The 11,100-nt window shown below is 42.5% G+C and overlaps 1 protein-coding gene across 5 annotated transcripts; it reads right to left on the bottom strand.

Moving 5' to 3' along the window:
• Positions 1 to 5,066: 5,066 nt before the first annotated feature.
• On the bottom strand, positions 5,067 to 10,762 carry LOC110538150 (alpha-2,8-sialyltransferase 8F-like). 5 transcript variants are annotated; one of them, XM_090193228.1, is made up of 7 exons: positions 9,879 to 10,762; positions 8,092 to 8,175; positions 7,847 to 7,924; positions 7,007 to 7,151; positions 6,796 to 6,908; positions 6,602 to 6,694; positions 5,067 to 6,440 (listed from the first exon to the last, which is right to left on the bottom strand). In XM_090193228.1, exons 1-7 carry the CDS (start codon positions 9,962 to 9,964, stop codon positions 5,963 to 5,965), a joined length of 1,077 nt encoding a protein of 358 aa, XP_090049354.1. In that variant the 5' UTR covers positions 9,965 to 10,762; the 3' UTR covers positions 5,067 to 5,962. The 5 variants fall into 5 exon arrangements, with proteins under 5 accessions (XP_090049354.1, XP_090049356.1, XP_090049358.1 ...); XM_090193230.1 differs by having other exon boundaries at positions 10,330 to 10,617; XM_090193232.1 differs by having other exon boundaries at positions 7,847 to 7,916; positions 10,330 to 10,609.
• Between the last annotated feature and the right edge of the window lie 338 nt (positions 10,763 to 11,100).

Genomic DNA, 11,100 nt, shown 5'->3' with positions numbered 1-11,100 from the left:
TAACTTTTGTGCAAAATTATAATTATCTGGAAATTATCTGGATAATAATGGGGGCCTCAAGGAACAAAATGGGCCGATGTGGGGGCCTCAAGAAAGAAACCGATTTGGTGTCCTCAAGGAAAATAATTGTCCGGTGTGTTATACAGTGCCTTCAGAAAGTATTCATACCCCTTTACTTATTACACATTTTGTTTTGTTACAGCCTGAATTCAAAATGGGTTAAATATTTTTCACCTAATATCACCCATTTACACACAATACCCCATGATGACAAAGTGAAAACATGTTTTTGACATTTTTGCAAATATATTGAAAATTAAATACAGAAATATCAAATTTACATAAGTTTTCACACCCCTGAGTAAATACATGTTAGAATCACATTTGACAGCGATTACAGTTGTGGGTCTTTCTGGGTTAGTCTCTAAGATCTTTGCACACCTGGATTGTACAATATTTGCACATTATTCTTTTTAATTCTTCAAATTCTTCAAGCTATGTCACCCATTTTCAAGTCTTGCTGTAGATTTTCAAGACGATTTAAGTCAAAACTGTAACTAGGGGCCATTCAATATTCAATATTGTCCTGGTAAGCAACTCCAGTGTACATTTGGTCTTATGTTTTAGATTATTGTCCTTCTGAAAGGTGAATTTGTCTGTTGGAAAGCAGACTGAACAACAAAGGGGTTCATAACAAAGGGGTTGCATACTTATTGACTCAAGAGATTTCAGCTTTTCATTTGTACATTTTAATTCATAACAATGTCTAAAAATATAATTGCACTTTGACATTATGGTGTATTGTGTGTAGGCCAGTGACACAAACTATCAGTTTAATCCATTTTAAATTCAGGCTGTAACACAATAACATTTAGAAAAAGTCAAGGAGTGTGAATACTTTCTGAAGGCACTGTAAATGCCAGGGCCAAATTTGGGTCCTCAACCGCCCCTGCATGCTTGAATGTGTGTGTGTGTGTGCAAGTGGATTTGGGCACTCTTCCTGACTCTGTGTCAACATGGTCTCAACATGGTCCCATGGTGCTTGGTGAGTGGGGTTGGAACTAGAAGGCGACGGTATTCAGCAGAAGTGCAGATGTGACACATCGCTTTCCCAGCACTTTTCATTCCAGCAGGAGACATAATGGCTTGTGATTGGCCTTGTAGGCTGTTTGTCTAACTGTGTGGGTTCTACATTAGACAGATACTTTTCTCAGACGTCACATTGTGTTGATGTCAGGCCCAGAATATAAACTGAAAAAAATAAAAGATCTCCAGTCAGACTGAATCAAAATGAAGTTTTGTCAACTGTGTCTACTCATCAGGAGGCTACATTATCTTCCTCAGCATGTGTCTGTTGATGTCTATGTAGTTGAACCCTTTATGTACCCTTTACGCAGGGATCTATTTGTCTGATGATGGGTAGTCTGTTAGAGGTCCTCTATGTTTGTCAAAGTCACCTTTTGGGGATTTCATCACAAACCAACAGTAGAAAAGCACAGTTTCATAAATAACATAATAAAATTTTTGTTTTCTAGTCTTTTGTAAAGGATGTTTCTGAGAGTTCCAGTTTGGTATCCCCATCAATGTCTCCCTGATGCCTGTCTCTTCAGTATAGAAACACCACATCACCAGAACAAGACAAGACTGACATGGACTTTTGGGATGTTGTTGTATTGTCCTCTTACTGTCAGTCGGGTTCCCGTTTGATTTTGATTGGTGGAGAGCAACGGGCTGTACGGTCCTATCAGAAGAATTACAGTCTTACAGGCTGATGCTGTGTCACTATTCCAGCGACCCATGCAGCAGACGGGCCTAATATGTCACTTCTTCTCATGTCAGCTATGTCATATTTATTTGGCAGTTGTTAATTTGGTGACAGTTGAGTTTCAGGTTGGTATGAGAACATTTCAATCCTTGAGGGAGGCCTTGATTGACTGTCACAGAGGCCCCACTGGTATAAAGCCATTCTTAAAATAGAGGGGATTTTCTATTTGCAATCAGCTTGCTTATAATATCATTAATCATACAACAATGCACCAGTCGGAGACGGAGCGGAGCTGAGAGCAGCAGTTGGCTCTACACTGAGGTCACAGTCCACATGAATGGAATCTCATTAACCCATGTTCTTGAACCGCAACATGTGGGGACCACTGCTTTCAAACAGTAACAAAAATATTTTCCCTATTATATGTCCTCGCTGACTGAATTGGCAGTAAATAAGCTATGTTACAGGGATGCAAACTGGTGAGGGCCCAAAAAGGTGGGACTTTTTTTTGCACTGAAACATGCAAAAATTCTATGGGGAAATGCAGGTTTTAACTAATTAAACAAAGAATATGATCCACATGGTCAGGTGCTGTGTGTAAAATAAAAAGTGGTTTATGCGAACCTAACTCACAGCTACAAAATTGAAAGAATTTGTATTTATTATGGATCCCCATTAGCTGCACTCTTCCTGGGGTCCAGCAAAATTAAGGCAGTTTATACCATTTTTAAAACATTACAATACATTCAGACTGTGTGCCCTCAGGCCCCTACTCCACCACTAACACATATACACAGTACAAAAGCCATGCGTAAGTGTGTGTATAGTGCGTATGCTATTGCGTGTGTGTGTGTGTGTGTGTGTGTGTCTGTCCCTATGTTTGTGTTGCTTCACAGTCCCCGCTGTTCCATAAGGTGTTTTTTTTAAATCAAATTGTACTGCTTGCATGAGTTACTTGATGTGGAATAGAATTCCATGTAATCATGGTTCTATTTAATACTGTTTAATACTGTTAGGTTACTAACGTTAGCTCATCTGTTGTTGTAACGTTAGCTAACACCATAAACTCAATTATTTGATCAGTTAAGTTGGCTAATGTTGCTCAATATATCTGACTTGCTAACGGATAATTCGATCTAGCAAGCAAGATACTTAACAATACTTGTTCCACCACAATTTCTCCCACAACTAAAAACTTTCCAAATGCCAGTTGTTTTTCGGTTACAGTTCATGAAGTACGCAACGTCATCTTCTCACCCCGGTCTCCTTACCTAATCGTTATCGTTCAGAGAACGCGCTGCTTGCTGTACGTTAACCCACAAACTGCCTTTCCACTCTCCCGCTGTCTTTCCAGAGCGTGCGCGTCTCTTCAGTCGCGTGCGGCTTTCTGCCATGTGAACGATTGGCTGAGCCTTGGATACAGCATGTATTACTCCAAACGCGCATCACTCGTTCTCATACAGCTTGTAATCATCCAACCCCCATCCTCTCGCTTCATACTCATCGCCAAACCCACTAGCTCCAGGTCATCTACAAGACCCTGCTAGGTAAAGTCCCCCTTATCTCAGCTCACTGGTCACCATAGCAGCACCCACTTGTAGCACGCGCTCCAGAAGGTATGTCCATCTGGTCACCCCCAAAACCAATTTTTCCTTTGGCCGCCTCGCCTTCCAGTTCTCTGCTGGCAATGACTGGAACGAACTCCAAAAATCTCTGAAACTGGAAACACTTATCTCCCTCACTAGCTTTAAGCACCAGCTGTCAGAGCAGCTCACAGATTACTGCACCTGTACATAGTCCATCTATAATTTAGCCCAAACAACTACCTCTTCCCCTACTGTATTTATTTATTTATTTACTTTGCTCCTTTGCACCCCATTATTTGTATTTCTACTTTGCACATTCTTCCACTGCAAATCTACCATTCCAGTGTTTTACTTACTATATTGTATTTACTTCGCCACCATGGCCTTTTTTTTTGCCTTTACCTCCCTTATCTCACCGCATTTGCTCACATTGTATATAGACTTATTTTTCTACTGTATTATTGACTGTATGTTTGTTTTACTCCATGTGTAACTCTGTGTTGTTGTATGTGTCGAACTGCTTTGCTTTATCTTGGCCAGGTCGCAATTGTACATGAGAACTTGTTCTCAACTTGCCTACCTGGTTAAATAAAGGTGAAATAAAGGTGAAATTTAAAAAAAACAACAACATTGAAATGGTGTGGAAAGCATATTGGAGTGGGGTTGAAGAAAAGTATTTAAGGGATAATCAACTAGGGTTTATGTGTTCCATGGAAAATAATGAACGAGGTGGAAGGTGTGTTCCATGACCCGCTAGGTGAGTGGAACAGACCTTCCTCTGAATTGCAAAGACAATTTCGTGCTCCAGCATCATTATTCTTAGTTAGTTTGGCCTGGGTAAGGGAAGAACCCCCCTTTGTTGTTATTTTATGTTTACAGAATCATTGAAACACTGTTTTTCTTTCCCAAAATGTATTTTGAAATGATGAAACAAATAGTGTTGGTATAGTAGTAGGGTCATTCCAGGAAATGAGTCCCTTCTGGTGACCTAATGAAACTCTTAAGGAAATGTTCTCTAAAGTTGTGGGAACATTTGTTGTTAGCTGAGTTTTGGATAGTCTAACTTGGAGAGAAAATAAACTGTTTTATATCACCTAATTTGAACATTCTGTCATGAAGAGCACATGTTCAACTTAATAAAAATTGTGTTTTCCCATCATAAGAGGTTGAATAAAAAAATTACTCTAGTCAGTGCATATTAAGTGCCAAATATCGGGGTTAACCGCAACAGGGTATACCATTTAATATGGAAGCTTGTTGTGTGAAACAGAGAAGGGCACTTGAAAGAAAGCATTTTACAAAATGTATTTAAAAAAAAATAATTTTAGCCTGTTCCTATATGGGTAACAGGTTTGACATGTTATGTTCAACCCACTCAGTTTTCCACCACAAAACACCAGAAAATGGCCAAAAAGCGTAGAAGCAGCTCTGCTTTTACACTATGATTTGACTATTAGATATTCAATGTTTCTTTTCAAAAACATCTTTAAAATAAATAGTTTCACCATATTAAAACGAGAGTTCAGTTCACGTAACAGGTTTTTTTTTTTTGTTACCTTAAAATTAATAACTAAATCATGTGAAATAAATAATCATCTTCAGAAATTAATTTGTTAAAGCAATAAAATAACTAAGGGCTTTACAATGATGGTGAAAGTGGGGTTAAGTGGGTTAGAATCTTTCTTGAAGTCACAGAGGGTGCACAAATGGAGATCTAAAATTCAGAAGTCTTTATTCATTTAAAAAAATATGATTTATTGAATTTTCCATGTGGTCTATATTAAAGGGCACTTCATTTAATTTAACAGTCTTTTAACATTCAATATTGGTGCACAATTTCTACTTAAAATATCAAAGAGACAAAAAAGGGACTCATTTCATGGAAGGACCCAGTACCACATTGAATGTATTATACACTATGTCATAATGAGAAATAACACATTTAATATTAAATAGAAATCTGAATGTAACAGTCCAGCTAAAGATTGCCCAATCCAGGAGGTATTAGATTGACATGACCATACATTCAGTTAACTCTTAAAGGCTCGCATGTGTTTTTTTTTGGCTAGGGTCAGGAATGTGAGTCATATTAGGCACTACACTGACCCCCTCTGTAGTTGGGAAGGCCTCATCTAAACCATACATGTTCCAAAACACTTTGTATTTAAGTCCAACAAAACAAAAACATTCTCTAGATTCCAGCTAGAACACTTGATGATAAATACATAATTGTACACCTATACAGTATATGATATGCATATTTCATGTATTTACACCCATTTTGGGTACAGTACAAATTATTTAATTGCAGATCAACCTGTTCTGCAGACTCTCACACTGAGAATCTACAAACGGCTGCTGGGGAGACTAACTGTCCCAGTCTCTCCCTTGCTCCTCCACTGTGACCAGACATACGTCACATAAAACATGCCCCTGTGCTGAATACCAGAGTGTTCTGGGCCAGTCGGGGCCATCCCATCTGGCAGGTAGCAAAGACATGCCTGGGTAAGTGCATGACTGGGTAAGACTCCTGAGAGAGCCTATAGGAGGGCCCTATGTCCCTGTTGTGTCTGTCCTAGCTGTAGGTAAAGTTCCGGTAAAGGGGTGGGGCCTACCTGGCCATGGGCGCACACTCTCCCAGGTGTATCCTGAGCACGCCCTGGCTGTGGAGTCTAAGCAGGTGGTCAAACTCAGCGGGCATAGCGTGCACCGTCTTCTTACTCTGCCTGTCGTCGTAGTAATGGTTGGTGAGGGGCTGGTGTCGGAGGGGGTGTTCATTAAAGGGCCAGAACCCATAGAGATGCACGTTGGTGCACAGCTCCAGCGCCAGGCTAGCCACGATGAGTCCTGTGCTGAGGCGTACCGTCCGCAGGCCCTGGCCCTGCCAGAAGTGCGCCAGACTCTGTAGGTACTCTGGGTTGAGGAAGACAGGCCGCAAGGGGCTGTCAAAGTCCTGGATGGTGTAGAGGGCCCGCAGAGACACAGGCGTGTTGGGGCCATACGAGAAGGCTGGCAAGAGCATCAGGGAGTCGCCATAGCTACGCAGGCTCTCCACGAAGGGCCGACGACGCTCCTGCAGTCCCCCATATCTGAGAGAGGATGGTAATGGAGAGAAAAAGAGAGCGGTGAAGAACAGCTGGAGGAGATGAATTTGACCAGCACCAGAATATATGATCAAGTAATTTCTTAATCCACCATAAAACACCAGGTGATAAGCAGTATGAGAAGCCCAATGAACTCCGAAACTCACTTCTCCATGAGGATGCTGGGATTAGCTGTCACCAGGTCTGTCTTGTTGCCCACGTCTCTCTCATAGCCGTTCTCCAGAGGAGGGAGATTACACCTGAGAAAGGGAGACATAGAGGGAAGTGGTCAGTGAATTTGTTTCTAACAATGTTTGAGAGGAAAGGGTAATTATGGTGGAGTAATTTTTCTGTCTCACACCTGATAACAAACTGGGCGGAGTCGATTTTCTCTCCACAGCTGCTATTAGCTAGGATTCCCCCATTCCCAACAACAGAACACGTATCCCATGTTGTATTCACAAAAGGATTCTCCTGTAGGCAACACAACATGTGTCATGTCACTCTCTTTCTTAAACACACACTCACACACACTAATCATTGAGGTGACACTCTGGACCAGCTCAACAAACCTTAGCAAAGGTGCTGAACAGTTCAGGGGTCACCTGAAGAGGCTTCCTCTTCTCTCCATCGTACACAACCTTTGACCCCAGAGGAGTGTTGGCCTGTGTCACCATAGCCTTGGTAAGTCCATGACATCTGTTACTCAGAAGAGACCTGAGAACACAACAATAACCTTTTGATTATAAGATAAAGACACAGTATTAAAAGCGAACTGTAAATGAGTCATGTACTTCAAACACACATTTCTCTTATTGTGAAACAGTCTGTTTGATAAGTTAGGTATAAAAACCTACTGGTGATAAATGTAAGAAAATATCAGATATAGGAATACATAAACAAGGCCTCATCTTCATCTTGATATAAATATACAAATTGGAAAGGAATGTTTATTGAAAAGTATTGTCTTTTAGAATGTCCTTCCTTTCAAGTGTTTTATTCATTTACAAAGCTCCTTACAGTTCTCTTTGGTGTTGTTTGGTGTGGTTGAAGTCTCTGTATACTCAGCTTCCTGTCTCCGCCAGAATTAGCCTGCAGAGACAGGAAGCTGAGGAAGATAGCCTTGAGAAGGGAAATACCCACTGACGCAATGTGTCGCAACAATCTTACATAACGCTGACCTCTACTTCTACTGCTACTAACAGCATGAAGAAGTAAACGCTAACATTTCACAGGTCACTTCTCCTGCTTTGAAGCACACTTCCACGTGCTTTGCATCTCATTCTTCTAGGAGTAGAAAGGAAACATCCCCTTTGTTATGGTTAGTGACCCTCACAAAGTGGTCTTTGGCTCATCTTGGCTGGCTTTTAGTGGGGTTCAGAGTCTGGATTTATAGTGTGGTGATGTTTCACCTGAAATTTCTGAACTTGTCCTCCTGCTTCTTCCAGCTGTGAGAGTAGCGCTCCACCACTTTTTCAGTAACTGTATCCCTTTGACACACACACAGACACACACACACACACACCACACAGACACAACACAGAACATGCAATTATGAACCATGTAATGAAGTTAAGAACAGTAGAGAGACCGATGAGGTGGTTGTTGAGCAGAGAGGATGTGGGTAGTGGTTGTCAGGGCGTGTATCTAGTCTCACCTGCAGCCCTTGCATGTTCCGGAGGGGACTGGCCCAGAGTTCATAATAGGATCTTTGTGGGGGGGTCTGCCAGGTTGAACATTGCTATGTACACCAACAGGGACAGAGAAAGACAGAGAGAATAGAAGGATGAGTAGACCTCTGTTTGAACCCAGTACGCCACTTATCTTGTCAACGCTTGTATAGCTGCATTGTTTGCTGTTGTATTTGCAGTGTATTGCTTGAGTTTACCATGTTACCTTCATTGAATTAATTGTGTTGATGTGGTCCTTTACAGTGTGTTCACATTAAACCAATAGCTGAATGTTGTGCATACTATAAACAACAACCTGGTGAGCTAAAGGGTTACTGAAGGGTAAACACAGCTGTTTAAGCGTGTTTTACTGTTCAAACAGGAAACCCGAACGCTTTTACAGCAGCATTACAAACGGCAGTGCCAACCCCAAATTAACTGAAAGACAAGGGACTTTATCAAAAACAGTCTGAGAAGAAATTCAAGGGCAAGGTCGAGCCTGAACTTACTACATACAGATAATCCCCCTTGAAGTGAGCTATAAAGAGATATTTTAAGAACACACCACAGAGGGTACATGGGTTTCGCTGCTCCACAATGTGACACTCTTGTAGACAGTTATTTATGGCGGGATAATTGTCATATCCTGCAGATGGTGAATGTCAAACAACACTTAGTTCTATGATTAATCTGAGTCTAACGCCACATTCAGACAGTTAGTTTCATCGAGACGTGACTGGGGGGGGGGGGGGGGGACGTCTCTCAAGTGTCACTGTCACAGAAGGGCAGACACTAAGCTACAACAAGCCAACAGTGTGTTCATCAAGCGTGTTTTGGTAACAGCACGAGAAGACCTTTTACAGTGACTTCTCGATCTCAATCTCTTGTTCTGTTCCCCCTTTCACTTACTTATCTTCGCCTGCCTACAGGCGACATCTTCCTTTCCCACAGAAAACAGATCACTATTTAAAATCAACGTCCAACAGAGCACACCTACAAGCACATGCTAGGTTCGTATGTTTTTATAAAACAATGGGGTCGAGGGGAGATAAGATCTGCTATAATATTTTTTGGGGTGTGAGTATGATATTTCAAAATGCACCAACGTTGAGCCTTCCATGTGCCTTTGCAACACCTTCCTCTTATTCTACCTACACTGTCAAATAAACAGTTGAGTTCGCTTCAGCACAAGTTGTAAAATTAGAACAGGTTGTCCAGAGTCCATTAATAGTGGTCTGGTTTAAATCCACAGTCAGTTAAAGACTTTGGGATTTATGATCTGAAATACATCAGCTCTGCTGGGGCACAAACAGAAGTTTCTCTCTCTCTCTCTCTCTTTTCCACCACATAATCAGGGTGTGTCAGTGGTTTAGTTAAGATACCCACAGTAACAAGCATTGAGAAAAACCAACCATTGCTCTGAGGAGAGAGAGAGAGAGAGAAGAGAGAAAAGGGGAGTTGGTGGAGGGGGTACCAGTGAACAGGCATAACCACCAACACTAAACATATCATATTTCACCCCCTGCACAACTCTTACCTTGTTCCAGTAGAGCAGCTACTCACACCAACCGATGTGAAACAATCACACATTAAAAGCAAAAGTGTGGAGACTCACTCCCTTCTGTCCTCTCTGTGCCTGTCTGGAGTATATGATGCTAGCTACCACCAGCCAGGCCTAATCCCCCAACCTAGCCCGTGGCTAAAGGCTCCAACACCTGCCCAGTCGAGAGGGAGGAAGTTGGGGAGAAGGGATGTGAAAGGGAGTGGGACTCACCGGTCTCTGAAGACATACCAGACGAGTGCAGTCAGGACAGTCCCCAGGATGGACAGGGTGAGCATAAAGCAGAACAGTCCCCTCATGCCTCTCTCCCCCTACTACGTCCTCTGGCTGGCCCTCTTCTCTCTCTCTCTCTCTCTCTTCTAGTGTCCCTCACTCAGCACTGACACATTAGTTTGTTTTGGCACCTTTCCCCTGTTTCATTTTCTTATTTTTTTTACCTCTCATGCACCCTCCTCCCTCCCTTGCCTTTTCTCCCCGATTGTACTTCACTGCTCACTCTCGCTCTTTCTGACTGGTTAATCTTTCTGTCTCACTCACTCCCCCCTCCTTTTTCACCCTCTCTTTCTCTGGCTCTCTCTCCCACTCGCTCTCTTTCTGAGCGTTTCCAGGCACACCGCTTCTGTAAGCAGGCTATCATATCTCTGTCTGTGCCCTATAAAAATACCTCATGCGCCTCTCTCCTTTCTTTCTCTCCTTTCCCCCCTCTTTTCTCCCTCTCCACTCGGCTCCTGTAGAACTACAATGTCCGTCTTGTCCTCACGCCCTCCTTTACGTAGATTGATGTGTCTTGTTTTCTTTCATCTCTCTTTCTGGCTTCCTCTTTCTCACTCCTTCATTGAGAGCACACCATGCTCTTACTTTCTGTCCACTGTAGTCCCAGAGCTCAAGCTGTTGCTCCTTCTGCATTTTCCAACCCCACCCCTGAGCCCCAGCCTTCTCTCCACTTTCCCCCTCCCTCCCTCCCTCTCTTCCTGTAATATCCGTCCCACCCCCATCCGAACCCCCTCTTCTCTCCCCTCCTCTGCATGTAGAGCAGCCAGTAATTTAATTCCCTGGTACTGAATTAGCCCAGGGTCTGCCTCTTGACTTGTGTGTATGAGTGTGTGTAGTGTATGTACGTGTGTATGTGTTGTGTGAGCGTCTGTTTGGCAGGGATTTATTTTTCCCCTAGCCAATGATGGTCAGAGTAGGCTAGGGGAAGGGGCTATCGGCCAATCAGATCGACGGTTTCCCTGTTCTCTATCTCGTGCCCTTCTTTGACTGCCCCGTTACATATCTGGCTGGCTCTGCAAGTTTACTTTCTAGGTGGTTTGCAGGCTCAAGCTCAACTTTGTTTACAGCATCAGGCATGAGTTATAAGAAGCTATTAATGAATACAACTTTTCTCACCCTGAGAGATGATGAGAGAGAAAGAGGGAGAAAAATATATAGTGCC

This window comes from Oncorhynchus mykiss, chromosome 12, assembly GCF_057628025.1.
Source record: "Oncorhynchus mykiss isolate SJ-2025 chromosome 12, ASM5762802v1, whole genome shotgun sequence".
Lineage (NCBI taxonomy): Eukaryota > Metazoa > Chordata > Actinopteri > Salmoniformes > Salmonidae > Oncorhynchus > Oncorhynchus mykiss.
Note: the sequence above shows the minus strand (reverse complement) of the source record. Positions and strands in the feature narration are given on the sequence as shown.

Excerpts from the sequence above, each read along its gene's own strand:
- LOC110538150 (XM_090193228.1), bottom strand. The coding sequence starts at position 9,964 with ATGAGGGGACTGTTCTGCTTTATGCTCACCCTGTCCATCCTGGGGACT. Across the intron at positions 7,925-8,091 it reads GGAACATGCAAGGGCTGCAG|GGATACAGTTACTGAAAAAG; the intron begins GTGAGACTAGAT and ends TGTGTGTCAAAG. Across the intron at positions 7,152-7,846 it reads GACAAGTTCAGAAATTTCAG|GTCTCTTCTGAGTAACAGAT; the intron begins GTGAAACATCAC and ends TTGTGTTCTCAG.